The sequence below is a fragment of the Etheostoma spectabile genome, chromosome 14 (genome assembly GCF_008692095.1).
Source record: "Etheostoma spectabile isolate EspeVRDwgs_2016 chromosome 14, UIUC_Espe_1.0, whole genome shotgun sequence".
Lineage (NCBI taxonomy): Eukaryota > Metazoa > Chordata > Actinopteri > Perciformes > Percidae > Etheostoma > Etheostoma spectabile.
The window spans coordinates 11287051-11309658 of NC_045746.1; the positions used below are offsets into that span (position 1 = coordinate 11287051).

At 42.5% G+C, this 22608-nt stretch overlaps 1 protein-coding gene across 1 annotated transcript in view; it reads right to left on the minus strand.

Moving 5' to 3' along the window:
- Window positions 1-1250: 1250 nt before the first annotated feature.
- The window catches only part of trim71 (tripartite motif containing 71, E3 ubiquitin protein ligase), a 37113-nt gene continuing 15755 nt past the window's right edge, over window positions 1251-22608 (minus strand). Inside the window, exons 2-7 of the mRNA XM_032535249.1 lie at window positions 19256-19423; window positions 12925-13059; window positions 9249-9491; window positions 8536-9033; window positions 7482-7622; window positions 1251-6913 (exon numbers count right to left, since the gene is read on the minus strand). Coding sequence (XP_032391140.1) covers window positions 6341-6913; window positions 7482-7622; window positions 8536-9033; window positions 9249-9491; window positions 12925-13059; window positions 19256-19423 — 1758 coding nt within the window. The 3' untranslated portion in view covers window positions 1251-6340. The remainder of the gene's footprint in view (window positions 6914-7481; window positions 7623-8535; window positions 9034-9248; window positions 9492-12924; window positions 13060-19255; window positions 19424-22608) is intronic.

The following is a 22608-nucleotide window of genomic DNA, read 5'->3' on the forward strand; positions in this document are numbered from 1 at the left end:
ACTAAATACTCCGCAAAATGGGTCGTTCCAGACAAAGTATAGCGGACTTTGATTAAAAAGTTGATTGAAGAGGGCATAATATATAAAGAAGTGCAACAAATTGTGAGTTGCTCAGCCAAAAGGATTTTAAGAGCCTTGAAATGGCATCTGAAGCCTGAATGACGAGGGAAAAAACATCAACTATCATTTAAAGACGAAGAAGGCTATGTGAAGCCAAGCTATCAGCTAAAAGATTGAGCATGATCTGTTTTTGTCGCAAATCCCAGTAATGGTAAGTGCCAGAAGTTGACTCCAAGCAACACAGATGTGAAGAAATAATTTATACTGTGAATTGATCCCCAAGTTTCACTAGTTAGTAAATGTAATGTAAATTTATATAGCATCTACAGGAACCATTCACCATTCATACACATTCATACACTGTGGCCGGGGCTGCAGTACAGGGTGCCACCTGCTCATCAGATAAACACTCACACACATTCACACTCCGATGCGCAGCACCGGGGGCAACTCGGGGTTCAGTGTCTGCCCAAGGACACTTTGACAATGACTGCAGGGGTGGGGATCGAACCACCAACCTTCCAATTGGCAGGTAACCCCTCTACCACTGAGCCACAGCCCCCCACTACTAGTTCACTACACACAGCCTGAAACACCCACACACACACACACACACACACAACACACACACACACACACACACACACACACACACACACACACACACCACACACACACACACACACACACACACACACACACACACCACACACACACACACACACACACACACACACACACACACTACCTATTCATGCACAAATGGAGAGAGTTAGAGTGAGTGCTGAGCTGACCAGCACCCTAAGCAGTTGGGGGGGGGGGGGGGTATGGGAGCCCTGCTCTAGAGCACCTGGTAGTGCCCAGGAGGTGAAGTAAACTCCGTACTTTTGATCCGCACGTGGACTTGAACCAGCAACCCTCTGGTTGAGAGAGACATTTTTCACTTTAGAAGCAAATGTTTGAGTTAGTAATGAATGCACATACTGGTTTTTTTCCTCTTTCCGTAAAGGTAGAACACAATCGGGATCAATGTTGGTCATGTTGATTTGGAATTGAATGTGCAGTGTTCCCAATGCTTTGATATTATGGAATTAAAAGCTATTCTAAGGATTTTTGAACACTATTCATTATTATTCTGAACACAGCTGTAGATTTTAGTATTTCTTCTGTTGAGGAAAGAAAGAGTCACATTTTGAGGCAAAGAAATACAACTTTATTTAAGTGTAAACAAAAAAAACTGCATAGGAAATGTTTAAAGTCCGCAGAGTACAAAGCGAGCAGCAGGTGGCCAATACATTATAGTCTCCTCTGCCTTATTTAGACTGAAGACCTGACATCGGCACTTAAACTCAGCACGATCTGTGAGTGTATGCAAAGAGGGAGGGAGGGGACAAACACACGCGCGCGTGCACGCACGCACGCAAACACACACACACACACACGGATGAGGAAGTGCCAGCAGCAACCATCTAAACTCAGCTGGCCACCCTGGCTCACCCTGCCTCTTGGACTGTAAGGAGGATACATTCAGTGGATTTCTGCTTGCACAACATAGATTCAGCGCGCAAACGAGATATCCACTTCACACACATCCAGCTGCTGGAGAACACAGGACCCAATGCAAACGAGATTACTTTTGGACAAGATGAGCTGGGCCAAACACCCGTTAGGGAAGCTGGTTTATAAATGAACGCGGCGCTGCATGTCCCAGTACAACCACATGATTCCACCTCATACTCTAAGTATGGCTGGTGTGAACATTTAGCACCGACTGTTAGAGGGAAACGGAGCGTTCTGTGTTCTGTCTTATGATGCTACCAGCAGCTGGTGAAAGCAAGTGAGCATCAACAAGATGCCATTGAACCCTTTTCTTCACAAAATACATTCTAAAAGGGCCAATGAACATCAAGTGGTGTCAAGTATTTGTACTTTTTGTAAAAGGAAATTTTTAAAAAATGGCAAAAAAAAACATAACCAAAGATAAATCAGGTGAAACTAATCAAAAGTTGTTATTGTTTCAGATTAAGAAATAATGTTTTTTTTTATGTAAATGGCCACACAAAAGAATTAGACTACTACTGAGAGTCATAATAGGGAAAAAGGTCACTACGTCATCACTAAAGGGACACATTACAATGAGACACCTGCAGAGCAGGGCTGCTGAGAACTACCTGAGTTTTATTTTTTTTCCTTTCTAAATTTTCCAACCTTTTTTTTTTTCGTCTTTTTGTCTAGTATACAATCATAACAAGGACGTCTACGACCTTGCACACGTCACCTGGTGCAGCTTTGCTTTTTCTCTCTCGAGGCCGTAATAGGCCAGCAATAAAATGGTGGACAAAAAAACCCACAGGGGCCCAATAAAAATAAAAAAATAAAACACCGAAAAAGGAGTGCAGTCAACCGATCACATGCTCAGCAGCCACCACCACCCTTCATGGATTCTTAGAACAAAGGAACGGATCGCTGGTTTGTGCTGGAGAAACCTAGCTGCTTCTCACATGACAGTGAGAGAGTCCCCATTACATGTCAAACTTAAAATGGCCGCCTTATGGCTTCATCGTGGTCGGGAAGGTAAATCCATCCTCAGGAGGAAGCTTTTACAGCTTTGCTCCCTAACGTTACAGAAAAGAATATGTCTGCCCGTGTTTTGCATACTTGAGGGAGTTTAAGGAAATGAAGCACTAATGGCCAGGGGCGCGCCAGCATTTATCTAAAAACTCGGTCTCCATTGTTTTTAGGAATCAAGGCTTGGCCGGCTGAACAGGTTGTGCTCTGCAGAGCCTCTTTAGAACAGGAAATACAATCGCAAAGGTCAAAAAGGTTAATCCCATCCAACACAATCCTAACACACACATACACATCTTTGGGTATATATTTTGGTAAAACCATCCCAATAATCAGCTACCCACCCCATCTGAGTTTTTCAACACCTATCTGAGAGACGTCAATATAATACAAGGACTTTTTAAAGCATGCAACAAAATGAAAAACAAATTAAAAAAAAAAAAAAAAAAGTTTAAAATACATGTTTCCTCTTTAAGAGTGAAGACCTAAGGATCTAAAGATAGAATTCTGTAGTTTAAATTAAAACGGCTGCAACATGAATGAACATTTCACAAGTAATACTGAAAAGCAAAAAAAAAAATAATAACATAATAATAATAATAATAATCTTGTTGGTGTAACTAGATGTTGAGTTCAAAGCAGCTGGGACTGTGGAATCAAACTGGCTCGCCATCAATGTGCCAATCGCTCCACTCATTAATGAACCAGGCTGTTGACACGCATTAGGCGTAATCCTCTGATGCGTTTGTTCCGCCGCAGAGTGGTTGAGTTTAGACTCGAGGTCCTCCACGACCAACATCAACCGCTGTGAAATCCACACGGAAATCTTGGTAAATTGTGCAGAAATCAGGAGGCAATTCTTGTGCGTTAAAAGGCGGATTTGTGAAGTTCTCAACTCTTTAAAAGAGGCCACATTCTCACTCCCTTGCCCTTTGCACAAAGTACCAAACTACCAGTTGTGTTTACATCATTATGAGATAAAGATAAGTTGGGCCCAGCCCTCTTAAGTGCATCCAATCAGAGAGAGAGAGAGAAAGAGAGAGAGAGAGCAAGAGAGCGAGAGAGAGAGATAGAGAGAATTCATCCTTGGGTGCTCTGAGTTAACATTTGTATCTCTGATCTACTGGTCCAGTGACATTTGTCGTCTACAACAGCGTGGTCCCGGTGCCAACCCTGTTTGGCACAGAGCTCCCACCGATCATTTTTGGCACAATGCGTTCATCGGAAAATAGATTTCTGGATGTTGGCAGTTGGACCAGGCGTTTTACAGTAGATTCAACAAACCAAAAGCTGCTCGGGGATGCAAGCTGGAGCGATAACCACGACACACATTTTAGTTCAACTCAAGACAGTACCATGATCTTTGGTCCTAGAGCTGAGGGACAACAACTGTAACAGGAGGATGCTAAATAATGAGGTATATCTGTAATGCATAAATATTTAATGAGGTATGCTTAAATTAAAGAGTAAAAATGAGGTATTCAGAATGTGTAACAAGTCGAGGTATTTGAATGTTTAAATGCACAGTAGTTATGAGATACACACTTGAGGTATTCAGGAGTTGAGGTAAACAAGAGAGGAGGTAAGACGGTCCAGAATATCTGAGATATGACGATGTAAATCTGATCATGTGCAGACGGGCCCTCTCCTCAGAGGCGAGAGCCGGTCGGTGAATCTTTTCATAGGTCCCAAGATTCGTTGCTAGGCTAAGGACTAACAGAACCATAATTGTCTAGTGCTGGAACACAAATTGGAAAAGGGCGAGTGGATTCAAAACCCCACAATGCTATGCTATTACTATGGTAATTATATTGGGATACAAAAGCTAATCTCAGATGTAACTTTAAGCCATTGGGCAGTCTAATAATGATCAAACTGGGGCATCGTTTGTTGGGCCGAGGCGATAACTGCAAGGGGGGACAATGCGGTTCTCTTTGGTGCAGGTGTCTTCTGTTCTCTACACGAACATCTCTTCAGACAGACAAAAAGGATCTTTTTTCAAAACCTGCCTCGCACAGCAACAGGTCGTAGCAGGCTGTGGAAGGACACAAACCGTGACCAATGCCCTCTTTATTCGTTTAAGCCTAACATGGACAGTGCTATGAACTCAACTCCATGGGTTGTATCAACTTCACAATGATTATTTAAGAAAATATTTTTTTTTCTTTCAGGTTTCTTTAAATTGCCAAATCTACCGTTGGCCATTATGCAGAAACTCTGACTTTGGTTGACTCCAGGTCTACAGACCTCCATCTTTAGAGGAATCGGTCTACTAGCTCTCAATCTGGAGAGGTCTCCTCCACTCAGAGGATCAATAAATAGGGCGGGGCTTTGTGATCACACCCTCTCATTGGACTAAATACCTGGCCCCAGGAGCCATGGGGCTTTCAATCACAATCTAAATCCAAAGGATTGTAATGTTTGGCCTTTATTTGAGGTCTTCAACATCCTCTGGACAGCCACATTACGTGTCTACCCGTGAGGCTTTTGTCACACAACATGCCTCATCAAAAAGGTGTCATTCAATTAAATGATTAAATCTCTGCACTAAGATCGCTCGGGAAATTCACCGCCAAAATCCTGCGGCGGGGACTCCCTTTTAGAGGAGACGCTGCTCTCCTCGGATACTTGTCTTTGCATCTTATTTGTTTATGCAACTGACACAGGTTCTCTTATTTGATCAAAGACATGACTTCATCTGGTTTTATGAGTCCAGATTGGGGGCGGGGGTGTAAGCATGATCAAACACTTTGGATTATTTTTCTCACGAGGCAACTTAGTCATAACTTATTCCAGGGATCATTTTGGAGATGATTTCCTACACTTAAAATTTGTCAATGAATTCATCAATTCAGCATTAGCCAGTAGAGCTAGAGGGAGAGAGCCTGAAAAGTACTGACATTTAAATCAGTCCTAACGTGACCTGAACTAATTGTGATTCTATCTATTTTGGCTTCGCTTTGCACACTCTGCTGGGGCTATCGTGACACTATGATCTTCACGGAGCCCCAAAGAGACATGGGTCGATGCATAAGCAAAAAACTAACTAGCCTAAAAAGATGAAAAAAGGACACTCCTGTACCCTAGTCTCCTCTCTGAGAAAAGCCCTCTAATGAGAATAAATCACGCAGCCTCTACAGCCGAGTATTGTCTCAGCAACAACATTCAAGAGGTTCACTTTAACTCAAATTTCAAAATGCACAGCAAGAATTCATTTAATCCTGTGCAAATATCAGTCTAATCTCTTAAATAAAGTACAGAGGTAGGCTTTTCTGCTTTGTAAAACTTCACGGACTAAAACCTCTGCTCAGTGACTATGAGTACATTCATAAAGAGCTAAATGAGGTAGGTGTGGAGCAGAGGGTACAAGGTTTCAAGAAAAGTGAAAAAATCCCTGAGATGGATATTAAGGAGCGCTCACAGAGAGAATTCAGAGCAGCTGAGACAGAGGAAGGAAAATATGGCTTGTTCTACTGATTATCAATTTGTAGAGGTCCCCTTTGTCTTACATACCACAGATAGCTCGTCGGGAATATAGTAATGAAACTGAAAAAACGAGCCATAGTTTTGATTTCCCTTCACTTCAGCGTGCTCTCAATCCTCTGAGCTGGCCTCCTGTTGTGTCTGTTGATTCATTCTCTCGCCTCCATTTCCTTCATCGAGAAAACTGCAAAAGGGCAAACAGAGGGAGAGGATGCAAAGATAAACTTTGTTAGAACTTGAGGATGCGATTATTTCCAAAGTCAACCACTACAATGACCCCGTCAGGCGTCACCGCCACACCGGAGGGGCGATCCATGTGTCCAAAGCTACTCCCTTGAGTGCCAAATTTGCATAAGAAGTTTCCATTGGGCTCAAACACTTGGACTCGGTGGTTGCGGGAGTCGGCCACAATGATACGGTTCTCCTGGTCCACCGCGACGCCCTGGGGGCGCAGAAACTGCCCGTTCCCGGTGCCCTCAGAGCCCAGAAAGCGAGCTGACTGGCAGTCCGGTCGGATGACAAGGAGCCTGTGGTTGTTGAAGTCGGTCACCACCAGGTGGTCTTCGTGATTAAAGGCCACTCCTCGGGGAGAGTCAAAGTGTTTCCACAGGGCCCCTTCAAAGCCGTACTTGTTGAGGAAAGAGCCGTCGTGGGCGAAGAGCTGCACACGGTGGTTCCTGGTGTCCGAGACCAGGATCTTACCCTCAGAGTTCACAGCCACATCCCAGGGATAGTTAAACTGTCCATTCTTAGTACCCTTTTCCCCAAACTTCAGCAGGAACTGGCCCTCAAAAGTAAACACCTGTCAGACAAAACAAATGTCTTAGGGCCCAACATGTTTACATCTGCATTAGAGAGACTGAGCATGAGGAGCTACGTGTTTACATACACTACCGGTCAAACGTTTGGGGTCACTTAGAAATTTCCATTGCACTCCATTATAGACAGAATACCAGCTGAGATCAGTTGCATTGTTTTAGTAACCGGGGAAGCCGTTTACAGATTACATTATGTGCTTACGTAATTGCAAAAGGGTTCTCCAATGTTTTTAAAATGTTATCAGATTAGTGAACAGAATGAGCCTTTGGAACATTGGATGAATGGTTGCTGATAATGGACAATGTAGATATTGCATTAAAGCTCAGCCCCCCACTCAGATCAGCTGGGATTCTGTCTATAATGGAGTGGTTTGGAAATTTGTAAGGAACCCAAACTTTTGACCGGTAGTGTCCATACAAGAGTTTACAAGTTCTCAGACGCTAACATGCTACATTTTTCCTGTGGCTTATGGACTTTTCGATTCACATTTCACAACAGAATTACAGCAAATTATACAAAATTGGCAAGTCGGAATGTATTGGTGTTCATACCTGCACACGGTGATTGTCTTTATCAGCCACAATGATTCGTCTCTGACTGTCACACGCGACCCCCGCTGGACGGTCAAACTGACCAGGCCGAGAACCCAGAGAGCCAAACTTATGGTGGAAGGCACCGCAAGGCTTGAAGATCTGGAGAGGGGCCGCACCAAATACATTGCTTATTGATTCTACTTCAATGTTCCAGCACTCACATTACCCAGCATGACAAAGTAATGGTCAAATGAAGTGTTGTTTTTGGGCAGGTTTTACAGACTGTAGACTCTTTTTTTTTTTTTTGGAAGCACTCCAATGTACACCCAGCTAATGTCTTTTCCTAGCAAAGCAATACATATGTGAGAACCACTCAAGCGTGTAAGAGTGTATGGTAAGTTTTTAGGCCCTTCCTCAACATTTAGGCCATTTTTTCTATTACATACAGTCCTATATTTAATTATCCTATTTTCAGCGTTTATCACTAAAAAAAAAAAAAAACTTTAATGACAAGACATCAGAGTGACAATGGTGTGTGTGTGTGTGTGTGTGTATTTGTGTGTGTGATGAACAAAGTTTGCTAAGCAGACTTTGCTATCTAAGCATTTCGGCACAATAAACAGTAAAGTTAGCACAGCTTGTGAGTGCATGATCATAAACTACATATTACCACAATTTAATAGAGTAGGATCTGTACCAAATATGATTGTTTCTTTAGTCTGTAGGATACAATTTCAAGGCACTACAGCACCACAATACTTAATTAAGAATGGTTTGACAAATATTTTGCGCCCCCACGTGATTTGGACATTGTACTAGTCCGTATTGCGATGTTGATGAAATTGCAATTAATTGTGCAGCCCTAGGTAGAATACAGTAAAAAAGAAGGGGACAGAGTCGCTATCAGAGCACCTAGTTGCAAAAAATGCTCTTTCACATTTGCTTTACACACATTCATTGGTTTCATTTTGTTATTATATCCTTAAGTGCCACAAATAAAAATGATGTGTGAAACTGGCCAGGTATAGAGAAAAAAGGTTAATAACAACCAACACGGAAGATTGTGCTCTACCTGGATGCGGTTGTTGCTGCGATCGGCCACCACCACGTAGCCCTCCTTGTCCACGCTGATGCCCCAGGGACGACACAGCTGACCATCTCCCTCCCCCTCGCACCCGAAGGAAGAAACCTGGGAGCCCAGGGAGCCGTAGCTCCTCCCTGACTTCACGGTCACCTTGAAGGGGCTGCCCTGGATGTGCTGGTTACACACCAACACCGACACGAGGTGCTCCCCCTCAGTTTTAGGCAGGTAGCTGACGGTGTAGGAGCCATTCTGGTGGTCCGTTACCTCCGCTGCAGACAGGTTATTGTCTGGGACCGACATGACTATTGCAGACACCGTGTCCCCGCCGGAAAGACGTGGCTCGCCATCATGGTCATATCCAATCACAGTGAAGGATGCGGGCTTGCCGCGTAGCGCACTTTTCAGACCCTCACCATGGGCTTTGGTGACCGGGGCAAAGGCTCCACTGCTGATTAGGCCCATTGACTGGATAGCTATGTACAGAGCCTGGGGGAACCATGAAGGAATACATTGTTTTTAAAGGTTTACTTAGATAAGAAGAATACATTTATGAGATACCCAAAGTTAACCAGACATAGCCCCTCTAATATTACATCAGGCTCGGTAAACATAGAAATGGTGTCATAATTTTAAAACCTATCCAAACTTTAGGCGCTGACCACTTGTGTATGATCTTTGATCTGCAGGGTCCCAGTGCCTACCTGGTCTGGAGGAGTGAACATGAAGCGGTCATCCTCTTGCGCCTGCAGCAGGCTCCTCAAAGCCTTGAGTTCATGGATCTGGGTGAGCATTCGCTCTCTGGCCAGCAGCACGTCGAGGTGGCGGCCCTCATCCAGCACCTGGCTGACGGCCGCGATGGTGCTGTCTAACTTGGTCAGACTCTGGTGCAGTTTCTCCACCTGCAGGTACAGAGACTTAGCCTTCACCTGACGGATTTTCTCCACCTGAAAGGAAACACAACCAGAGTACAGAATGTTAAACATCAAAAGGTTTTTTCTAATTGTTCAAACAGCATAGAAAGCACATGACAGAGCCACTTTATTGATCCATTGAATTATTCGGTCGTAAAATAGGTTTAATAAGCACGGGTAATGCAGGCAGCCAAAACACACAGACATACTGTCCATTCTCATCAATTTTCCTGTAAAATTGAATGCGGAATTAATTCTCCTGGTACCTCCATACCACAGCCTGTTACCAGCAAGTCTGCCCACAGGATGGCAGCAATGTGCGGACCATGCTAAGTCTGTCAGAAGGTCTTGCAGAAGGAGGTTAAATTGTGGGTGACATGCAGCTAGCTAGCATCAGTGTGTCAATATTAACCAGTCTGGTAGAATGCAGGTTAAGCAAAGAGATGTGAGGTAGCAGAGGTAGTTGCAAAATATATGATAAAATGTATTTGAAGTGACTTTAAAGTTAAAGTTGAAGGGCATGGTGGAGATAAAGTGCATTATTGATTCCAGTGTTAAATTCAAATTGTAGGCGATTGACAAAATGTAAATAATGGATAAGTCATAAACTTCTAGAACCTTACATATTTATTCCTGTGGAAAAAGTATTAAGGACTCAGTGAATGTCATAGAACGGTAGTTGACTGATTATTGGAGTTTGTTGAATTGAAAAACACACCAATGATGCGTTTGCTCTTGTGTTGTGGCTTTCTTTGAGCAGAAATTCAACCCTGCAATATGTATTACTGTTACTATAGATTAAGACATATTACATATTTTAATTGGACTGCAATATTCCTTAAATGGAAGGGCATCATTTATGTTTATTTCATAAAAGCTAGAGGGTTGCTGTTAGTCCACTTTGCATCACAGATAACCTTTTTTAAACTATTTTAAAATCAAATGTTGCAAGAAGAAGAAAGAAGAAAATGTGCAACACTGCATAGTACAAATAATACTATTCAAAGAGTTACTGGGGTCCTGGGCTGACAAAACAAAAAAAAAAGGGTACACAAGTATTACTGTGGTGACTTATTCAGCGAAGTGTGAAAAGGAAATGTGACCGTCACTTAGCCCCGACACATTTCTGTTACCGTGAGAAACCAGATAAAGTTAAAGTCAGGGAGAATAAAGCATTGATGAGGGTGGTAGAACCTGAGAGCCATGGATTGGGCTCTTACTTACTGTCACCTAACAAAAAGAGAATGACACAATAGCCTGACTGCTTCTATGGATAGAATGACTTGATAGTAGGGAGAGACTCTGAAAGACACAAAGGATCCAAAAGAGAGGGGTCTTTTGTTAATCCTCGCAATAAGTGAAGCCCAATTTGCATGTGCAAGACTCACACTCACATATGTGAGACTCAAGTTATACTTTATAGTAACTGAGGACAAAAACTCAAAGTCAGGCTTTCTAATGGACAGACATATAGTTTTAGTTCCTCAGTTGAAAACACTCATTGGTAGTATTGGTATGCATTACAGAGCAAGACCCAGAGACACAGAGAAGGGGAGACGCTGATGTTCTTTGATGTAAAAACTAAATTACGACCTCACAATCTAATGTATGTTAGACACACCCAAACTCCTTTAAGTCAAATGTTTTACCCGTGAGTCAAATTACAGTGCTTTTGATGTCATCTCACAAATCTCTCTAGTTTAATGCCACAGTGCGGAGTCACCGTGGAGAGCCTTCCCAGATTCAATTTTGGTTTTCCTAACACCGCGGTCTACACAGGTGACCAGCACACTTAGTCACAGTACTAGCTAGCTAGAGTAATTTCCTATACCTTGCATGATTTGGGAGTTTTACAGCTCAACTTGTAAGTTTTTTGCATCTGAGCTGGCAGGTAAAGAGTGCAGCATACTGATATAGCATGACAACAGTGTGACACTTTTATTGGGTTGAAATAACCAAAGGGTTAATATTGAACAAGGGATCTAAAAGATTACTTCACTTGTCTCTACACTGGCTATGGTTGCCTGTAATGGCTTTATCAGGTCAGGGATAAAAAGGGAGTCCTTTAGTGGTGCAAAAAGGATTAAAGCGGGAACACTGGTAAGTTAAAACCACCCACCCACACACAAACCCCCACACACACACACACACACACACACACTAAGATCTGAGTGAGTAAGATACAGGTCACTTTTTACAATGTCACCGAGCTTGCTCTCAGGAGAAGAAGAGAAATGAGAGTTTGGTAGACTGGTGGTAAATCATTGACTATGTTCCATCAGGCACAAAGAAACACATTTGCACATGTACATAAATGCACAAATACACATTTTAGTAGCTGGTTTCAGTTGTAATTGATATGATGCATATTGTGTGTGCTTGTATATGTGTGTTAAAGACCTGACTGGTACAATGGCATGCATGTACAGTCTCCATTTTATGTGGTAATTTATTTATTACCAAAGGGTTAGGGATTTGGCTTAGCCAGGGGTGAGGGGGGTCAGGGATGAAGGTTCTTTCTTTACCCAAAACCCCACTCCTTTGCTGGGTAACCTTAAACCTAGGAGGCCCTTGCAGAGGGTTCCTGAAGCACAGAGTGCAGGCTAAACTGCCAAGTTAAAAACTAGATCTTGGTTTTGTTTAGCTTAAACCAGTACAGAAAAGACACCAAATGCTCCGATAAAGCCATACATCCTTATTCCCTTTGTGTAGCTCTGTGTACCATGATGCACAGTTAGGATACACAGTTATGGGTTTAAACTAATGCAATATGAAACTACACATCAGTTCAAAGATCTGAGCAAAGTCTACTAGTGATTGGCTTGCATTATGTGTGTTGTAGTTAATAAAGCACATTTTTTTTCTGCAGTACACCTGGGGATTCTTCATTTAAAAGGAGGTCTTAAGTTTGGTCTCATTGAGCCAACATCTTCACCATCACAACATGGGTGTGGGTATGGAAGAGGATGTACTGTAGGGCTTCTTGTGTATGGATATTTGTAGTAGTTTGTGATGTGATGAAAACTATGAATAAAATATCTTAAAAAGTAAATGTATGGTATTTTTGTCATATGGTTAAAAATAGCTACATTTGTATCAGAGCCCATCTTTTTAGATGTTGCATTTCTATTTTGACTCCTGTCCCAGAAAGGCTTTAAACACAGCAAAGGTATTTGTTTGCTTTCTTTAATGCGTCTGTTACAGGTGATAATCCATTGAACACGGTCATTGTAATAATCACAACATGCTTGCAATGTGCACAGCCACACTAGCAGTGTTGTATTCGAGGGTCCTGATGCAGACAGGCTATTTCATTAGCACCTGGGTGAAAAGTAAAGAAAATAGTGCGACAGAGAGAGAGTTATTTGACAATTGTGCCAAGTTGACCTGAATGTCTCCAACTGAAACAACACTTCCCAGTCTAGGACCTGATTGGATGCTAATGAGCACGACGGTAGCAGCTCACCTTCCACAGTAGTTCACACTCCCTCTCCTCCAGCGCTTTCTTGTGTTTGAGCACAAGGGCCTTCACTTCAGTCTGCACCACCTTGGCTTTGATCTCCACCTGCTCTGCCATGGCCTGGACCTTCTCCATGCTTAGCTGGGGAAAACAAAAATCAAATTAAATCAATTATTTTAAAAAATACAATATTTTTTAATTTAGTCTCCAGGTCCCCAGATATGTACAAATCAGAAAACAGAGTGACTGAAAGAAAATGGGATAATGGACAACAACTTAGAGTTAAGAGTGTAGGACAAAAAACACAAAATTGCCTAAAACGTAGAATAAAATTAAATTTTCTATACACACATGATCTAGTAAGACATACATAATTAGGCAAAACACATGTTTATCTACTTTATCACATTACATCTGACCACCTCATGTTTCATGTTCTGAGAAGCCAACTCTCCCCCTTTAAACATGACTGAGCCTCTTTAAGGCTTAAGCATGGAATGACTCACAATAAAAACCTCAGTAGACAAAACATTTTATTAAAACTTATACAGATACTGTATAGGTCAAAATCTAACAAACTCCGATGTATATGTTATATATCTATACATCTGTTTTTTAAAATCACGCATGGAAATGTACATAAAATAATTGTTGCATTGAGATGCATAACAACAACAATCGGTTCCGAATTGAATTGTTGGCCTCTGAATCTGAATCGTGAGGTTCCAAGAGCTTCCTACCCCTATTTCCAATGATAATGGCCCAAAGAGTCAAGATGTGGGGTGGGGTCAAGCAAAGATGCATGCTTATCTCTCACTCTGCAGTGTGACAAAGGACCAGACAGGAATGTCTAAACGGTCAAACACAGCACCACCTGGTCTGTTTTATTACTCAAATGGGATACAGATGAGCCCCAGGAACAGGATGTAGAGGACTAAGGGACACTGTATGTGACATCTTCCTGGCAAGTGGCTGCACAAAGACCTGCTCAGTTTTTTTGTGATCTATTCCTTTCCCACGTTTGGTGGCTCCTTTACAGGCTGAAAGGGAAACATGGTTCAGGAATAGGAAGTCACTTCACCCAGCACAACTTCCTGCTGGGCTGATAGCCTACTCAGTCCTGATTAGGGCTGCACAATTATGGCTGAAATGATAATCACAATTATTTGTTGATTTTAACATACATAGGCTATTTATAACTGCTTTCACATCCATATTGTGCTACATTCCTCTTATGTTGAAGTTGTATGTTGTACATACATACATACATACATACATACATACAGATGCACATGTAAATGAAAATTATCTGAAATGAAAAGCCTAGAAGATATGTATCTGAGAAAGCTCCTTCACTTGTTTTCAAAAATAAATGATCAAAAGAGCTAGGGAGAGAGAGGGAATGTGATGGCCGTATACACAGTTACACACTAGGTGTGTATGAAATGTCTGTATCGTCACTGCGCTGCATTGTCATGAACTATGATATTCTGGCCATGGGTCACAACTCCGGCCCAGGTCCAGCAGCTCCGTCTCACACACGGTTACTCTACCAACTCAAGTTAGTTGCATTCAATAACTTCTTCTGTGTTCTTCGCCATGGTAGCCGTGGTAGCAGAGTTACCAGTGGAAACACTGGTGCAAATACAGGTTTGCCTCTCATGCTTAACAATATACAGCTGGGTTAATAACAATTAAAACTGTGGACAAATTTAAGAAGTGTGGACCGGCGCTGTCGCCGCTGTGTCTCTCCCTGTTGCTGGGAGCAGTGTGTGAGTGAATGCGGGCTGTGCGGAGAGTAAGAGGAGAGAGTAGAGGAGAGATACAAACACAGGCACGGCTTTACAGAAGAAATGGGTAATGTAACGCAAACTTTAACCATCTCTATATAAACATTGCTTCGTTCATGGAGAGGCAGCGGATGCGAGGACATGTGGTGCACCGGTGCAACCTAGGAATAAATGTTAGTCGCACCCTAGAGCCCTTTGTGCTAACAGACACTAACTAGCCCTCTAGAGCCCTGTGTGCTAACAGATACCAACTAGCCCTCTAGAGCCCTGTGTGCTAACAGACATTAACTAGCACCCTTGAGCCCTGTGTGCTAAGAGACACCAACTAGCACCCTTGAGCCCTGTGAGCTAACAGACACAAACTAGCACTCTAGAGCCCTGTGTGCTAACAGACACCAACTAGCACCCTTGAGCCCTGTGAGCTAACAGACACTAACTAGCACTCTAGAGCCCTGTGAGCTAAGAGACACTAACTAGCACTCTAGAGCCCTGTGTGCTAACATACACTAACTAGCCATCTAGAGCCCTGTGAGCTAACAGACAATAACTAGCACTCTAGAGCCCTGTGAGCTAACAGACACTAACTAGCACTCTAGAGCCCTGTGAGCTAACAGACACTAACTAGAACCATAGAGCCCTGTGAGCTAAGAGACACTAACTAGCACTCTAGAGCCCTGTGAGCTAAGAGACACTAACTAGCACCCTAGAGCCCTGTGAGCTAAGAGACACTAACTAGCACTCTAGAGCCCTGTGAGCTAAGAGACACTAACTAGCACCCTAGAGCCCTGTGAGCTAAGAGACACTAACTAGCACTCTAGAGCCCTGTGAGCTAACAGACACTAACTAGCACCCTAGAGCCCTGTGAGCTAACAGACACTAACTAGCACCGGTCCTTGCTGTTGTCTGAAAAACTACACAGACGGGTCAAAATGTTGCACTTACTGGGAAACCTTGTGACCGACATATGACCGACTGCTATCTGTTGGGGAATTTTCCTCACGGTGCTCTATCCTCTGTGACTGTCTGCATCTAGAAACTAAGCTGCGCGGTGCAGAGAACTCTGACTGGCACATGATCAGTGGTTTACGGAGCGTTTGATTGGTTTTGCAAAAAAACCCGGAGTATTCTATGAACGGAATGACACATTTAAAATATCGCTCAATCACGCAAATTTGATCGCGGGAAGCCAAAATCTTGATTGTGACTAAACAATTGATTAATTGTGCAGACCTAGTCCTTATATTCAAAGTCAGCATCATATTTTACAAATAATACAAGCAGTATATTTGAAACAGTTTCCAACTCATAGTGCAGTATTGAACAATCCGAAGTGTCCTTAGAATATAAAGTATAGAAAGTAGGCACTGGACACATTTTTTGGTTATTTTTAAATCTTTATTTTAACCATCTTAATTTTTCAATTTATTTGAATCTAAATTTTATTCTCACTATTTATTTTATTTAGGCAATATTCTTTATTTAAAACTAAGCAGCATTGTTTTGGTATCAAAACTCATTCATATTACATTTTTTCAAAGATTTTACCCAGTCCTATAGAGCAACAAGCAAAAATGATACTTTTGGTAAGTTTAGTAGATCGGATTGTATGGACTGAACATGAACTGCTCTTTACGCAATGCCTCTCTCTACACAAAATTGAATTATATGATCAGGGCTTCTGTACAGTGACATGAAGACATGTCGTTTCTTCATTATCTTGATAAAAACCAGCATAGACTTAAGGTGTAAGCTTTTAAAACCCACAATTCAGGCTAAATGCACATTTCCCCCTTTGTCTTCCTCCCTTCCCCCGAAGTGTTTTATCTGACTTTTCTTCTGGCGTTTTCTGGGAGGTCACAGGGTGAACCGGACCTCACAGGGACGAATGACGAGGTGGCATAAGGCCTCCTTTGTGATATCGGTCGCAGGGATCAAAGTTCACCTAAACCTCTACAGGTCATGATCTGCAATCCCTGTCTTGAGACACATATCGCCCACCCCCAGTGCAGCCCGGCAAGAACAAAGCTTGGCAGCAGGACCCCTTTCTCTTTCGCCTGGCCATTTGAGGTGGGCAGCTAAAGGGCCATTAAACCAGGCCCCCAGAGAAGGAACAGCAGGGAGGGAATCCCGGAAGAATCGGGGGAGTGGCATCAATACATTGTGAGGAAGGAGGCAGGGTGAAATATAAAGCCAACCAACTTCCTCCAGTTGTCTCTTTGTCTTTATACAAAATTCTCTTGTTATCATGGATTTCTTTCACTCCTGCTCTGGTTCTCTTTTTCACACCTTATTTTCTGTCCTCTGTCTCATTCTCTTCCTCAGTCTGTCTGTGCGTTTACGTGCAGAGCAGTAACCGGGGTATGATCTTAGAGAACAACCGGGTTATGGGAAGAATTACGGGTGTAACTCCTCGGATTGAAGCAGATGGACAGTTCGTTGCTGCTGCTGATCCGAGCACCGCTGTTTTTGTTTTGTTGAATCATGTTAATTAGTTATATATACGCTCAACCTGACCTTACTTCAATTAAGGTGTGTACATGCAGATATACCCCAGTTACTAAAAGAGTTCTCGAGGTCTGTTAACCGGGTTATGAGAACTCTGACTTTAACCGGATTAGGCATATGCACGGCGTTTTGAGAAACAGGGGTAGTGCCTTAACCTGAATATGATCGTCTTTTTTAAAACTGGATGTAGTAAACTCACGGTCTCTCTCAATTTTCCTTCTTGCGGCTTTTGCCCTCAAAATTTCCAGAAGCGCTTGGGAACACAAAGAGACCAAAATGACCAATCACAGGGAAGGAGCTCTGGCCAACCAGCAGGTCACAAGCCCAGGGTCAGAGGTCAGCGAAGATAATGGATGTGGAGTGGGCGGAAATTTCCTACCTCAGGGGACAGGAGCGCGTGTGGTGTGGAGTGTTTACATATTATCCTGGCGTCAGCATTTACTCCCATGGTGACCTGGGACAAAATGGACAAACACACACCAAACTGCCAGATGGTAGGCGTGCTTCTAATGACTCAGTGGCACATATCCTGGGGCTTTTCCTTAAATACATTACTTGCGTTGGTGATTTGCCTTTCGGTGTGTTCCAGAATAAGTGTGCTGTTGTGGTACCTGGTATTAGTTTTAAACTTTGCTACACGTGGCCGTGTTGTGATATCTTGGAACTTCAGTAACACCCAGTGACAGAAGTAGCCTTCCATTAGTGTCTCACAGACACACAGGTCAAGCTCTGTTAAGGAGAGTACATTCCAGTGTGTGACATCACCTCAGTGGAACTGCTAGTTTTTCATGTTTCGGGAGAGGTCAAAACACTGCCCCGCCTTCCAGATCCATTAAGCTAAGTTCACACTTCTACACAATCTTTTACCAGGAGGAATTCAAGATGCTGTCTGCTCTCCAAACTACATTTTGTTTCAAAGACACAGGTGTAGCACACGCACGCACTTGCGCTCTCATTGGATGTAGTTCTCCGACAGATCCGGTCGAGATAAAATAATTAGCCAGCTAGATGTCTGGAAGTGGAAAATCAGGGCTAAAGTCATGTTGTGTGAATATACTCATTAGACAACTCTAGTGTGAGGAATGTATCACTGTTACCACTTTAAGGTGTGGTTTAAACACATACCTCACAATTTCATGACTACATCACTATGCACATAAATAACTTTTGTGATCCCTTAACAGGGTAAAAATTAAAACTTCTGTGTCTAATCACAAACTCACAGATCCAGCTTTGCTTTAGTGCCATCCATTATTTGATGAGTTACTAAAATTGAACTAATTGCTGACCAACACTGTTAAAATTTTGTTTTCATTTGTGAAATGACTAAGCAGTTATTTCCACACAATTTAAACCCATTCCCTACATGCAACTCACATGGTGCTTTTAGAAAAGTAGACTGTTTAGGCAGTTACTGAAACCTCTCATCAGTCTTTACTTGTACGTGTCACTGTGTAAAACAAAATCTAAGGGGGGGTCTATGAAGCTGCCACCCAATCTATAATTACGTAATTGAAGACAGGCAGTGTGTGTGTTAGTGTGGGAATGAGGGTAAGAGGCGGAGGGAGTGAGTGAGTGAGTGAGTGAGTGAGTGAGTGAGTGAATGAGTAAATGAGTGAGCGAGTGAGTGAGGGAAATGTATTCCACTCCTTCAAAAGAGAAGGGGAGTTGTCCATTCTCAGAAATCCTTTAAATACCTCATCTACCCTTTCCCATCCCCCTCTCAGCTACTCCTCCCCTATGACCTTCAGGCCATCCCTTCCCCCCTTCTTTCAGGGCCAGCTGGACACCTCTAACCTCAGGCTTCCCAGCAGCCCAGGTCTGGTCACTCTCAAACACAAGCTGGTCTTCCCTGTGCTGAGGGACGCTGGAAAGACACAGCTGCTCTCAGCTTCTCCTTGGTCTCTCTAGGAGATGGACGAGTATGCGTGGACTTGTGTGGTTTGACAAGGTAGAACAAGCAAACAACCCCCCCCCCCCAAAAAAGACCAATATTTCTTTTTTATAACCCAAAAACGTGTCTGTCGGGATTCCTGTCTCACCTGCACAGCCTGACGTCCCTGCTGTGCATCTGCCAGCAGCTGGATGGTGATGGCCCTGCAGTCCTGTACGGCATCTTGTAGATAAATAAAGGTGTGGCCCATGTGCCGGCCAACACTGCACTCCCTACAGATAGGCACCGAGCAGGATTCACAGAAGAACAGAAACACCTGGGAAAACAGGGGGAGAGAGACAGACAAATCAGTTTTGTGTTCCGAATAGTACGAACTGAATCAGCACCGGCTGTCATGGCCGTACAACCAACAAAAAACAGACCACAAATCCCATTGGACTTCATATATGACTGATATATGAGCCTTTGGGTATAAAAACTGCTATTTAAATACATTTGCCTCGCCGTATCAAAGCTATACTCACAAATAAACTCCGGGACAGCTATCCATTTTTATTTCCTTTTAAAACACTATTTCCCAGCCTGTCACTCCCTTTCTACCGTAGCTACATGCCCTTAACCACAATGCATTGCCTTGCTCATTCCCGTGCATGCCACAATCCCTTTCTCTGTACTTGCTAGATTATACTTTATTCATCCCACAACGGGGATATTTTGTTGTTACAGCAGCAGTATTTTTTCAATAACAGCAAAAAAACTAAAACACACAAGCAAGTAAGCACACAAGAAATACAGGCAAAACAATAGACAATGATTATAAGGTAGACTGAGTAAGCAAAATGGCGTCAAATAAAGGTATTTTAAAGTGCGGTTGCCATGATACAAGAAACAATATTGCCGTGTAAGTGACGTTAAAATTAAATTGAATGTGTAATTAGAGTAATGAAGCAAGAGTCGGTAGCATCATTTTAAATTATATTAACCTGTGACCATAAATATTGAAAAGTAAGTACTTGTAATAAAATAATATAAATACCGATGATAAAGATAAACAGAAAGTGTGTGGTGTAGATGGGAGGAAAAACAAGAACAGAAACCACAACATTATCAGGTGGTGCAGGTGTTGTAGAGTCTGACAACCAAGACCCCCAACAATTGCGGTTATGAGTTTGACTTGTGGCAATGTGATAATGCTGTTTATAAAAAGACCATGAATGATAAACGCGTCATCCAAATGCATGTGTTCGAGGTACCCATATAGGCCTCAACACCCCAGAGAGTTTGTCTCTTCCAAAACACAGAGCCAGAGGGACTAAAGGCCACAAAAACTAGATCAATACTCATTCTGAAAAATCTTTTAACATCTGTGGAAGAGGGCCGTAAAGGGATGTCACATTTTTCAAACCCTTCATTACTGTATTGGCAACAGTCTCATGCTTGTTGAGGTGTCTGTTTGAAAGTTGGTAGTTTTGCCTTTGAAATGTACTATTTTCTTAATTATGATGAATTACATATGCCTTATTTCCTACATTCTCTTTGATTGAAATATACACGCCTATGTATGCCATATACCACTTTTATTTTATTTTAACAGAGATGCTTTGTATGTAGTATGCATAACTGATAAAGTAAAATCAGCACTAGGCCTAATCATGGTTGACATGATCGGCATTAGAAGGACAAATTTCATTTAACCTGTGTAAACCTAAGCTTTTCTTTAAACCCCTTCTCTGATGGCTCATTGTTCGGAACGGAAGGCTAATTAAATATGCACCAGCCATCATATCCCAAAGAGACGCCACATTAATAGCCTCCAATAGCAGGAGACCTGAGTGGATAGGGAGGGGCCTGCACTTAATCCATAAATTATGTCGGTTTCCCCAGGGAGTGGCATAATCTAATGACACACACACACACACCTCCCCCTTTTTTTACTTCCTCCTCCTTTCTGCCTTCTCCTTAAGCTCTTGTCCTTTTCTTGCTGTCCCTCGTTCTGCTGAGCCCTGTCCTCTCCTACAGTCTTTGCAACACTGTCACTCAATCCCTTCCTGTCCTACCTCACCCCCCACCGACATATCCTACATTCCAAGGAGAGGGGACACACAAAAGCAAGGAATGCAGATGAGTGGAGGAGGAATGTGGAGATAGACTATGATGAACACAGGGCTCAGGTGGTGGGGCTGAGGGACAGGCAGATTGATGTTGCAAGGAGAGCATGGACTCTGGTGATTGATAGACCCATAGTATCTACAGGACTGAGGTATGCAGCACTCATACCATCAAATTAAGCCGTTCCAATATTGATAATTACATGAAATGAACTATACATGTTCATCACAAAATCTACTGAACATCTGTCAGTCATGGAGGAGGCTTCCAATTCTCTTCGTAGGGGTTCTTGCATTATTTGTTCTTCCATCCAAACCAAGGCCTAAGAGACAGAGGGTATCGTAGGCTTTAAAGTTGCCCTGCAGCACAAAGCTGTTTTTACTTAAATTTTTTTGAAATATGTCAGGTCCATATGGGTTTGTGTTATGTTGTGAATGTGAAAAATGAACTGCTACCTCCTCGGTCAGCTCTAGCCACTGAAAAGAAGTGGAAAAATCCGACCAATTACAAAAGCTGGTCAGTCTGTCTTGGTCAGTCTCTCATTGGCTAGCTTTGCTAGCCACACAGAGTTAAGTTAAGTTAACACGTTGAATATTAATGAGAAGTGGCACAAATCGAGCCGAGTCTTCTTGCAGGCTTTCTATACCCCGCTAGAATGGCTTAAAACAAGGTAACCAAGGTATTTTTTCCACAAATACAGAGTCCATGGTAGATCTTCAGACAATACCACAAAGTAATGAAATACGTGTAGCAGGGCACCTTTAAGGCCCTGACAATATATCTGATTGGCAATTCATCTGATTGGCAATTCATCTGATTGGCAATTCATCTGATTGGCTGTTCAGCTTGGAAACAAGAGTGAAGAAAACAAACAGGCACACCCAAGGCTCCTTCTATTTTTCCTCTCATCGGATCAATCCAGTACACAGAGCTGTGAAAACTGGTCAAAATTCCATTTGAATGTTCCTTCTAAAAACACACAGATTGTAGCTATTGTAATAACTATTTTTGCACATGATGTCCATAAAATGGCAAACATAGCCTACAACAAGATGCAACTACTTGTTCAGGCATATTTATCCCAACAATAACAATGTCTTTTAAAATATCTCTACACACCCAACGTTACACATTACGAAATAAACTAACGTTAATAAACTAATATCCTATACCGTAAAATTTAAGATAAAGACCGTGACAGACCTCTCCCTCTCATTTCACATTTACCCCCTAGGAAGCAAGCTAGCTTGGTGTGTCATGGCCTTTACAAATTGAAAAGCTTCTTGAGGCTAATTTGTGATATTGGGCTATATAAATGAAATGCTATAAGGAATTGCAACATTTTAGCTGTGTGTAGGTACATCACATTTTAAAAGCATATATGACATACTA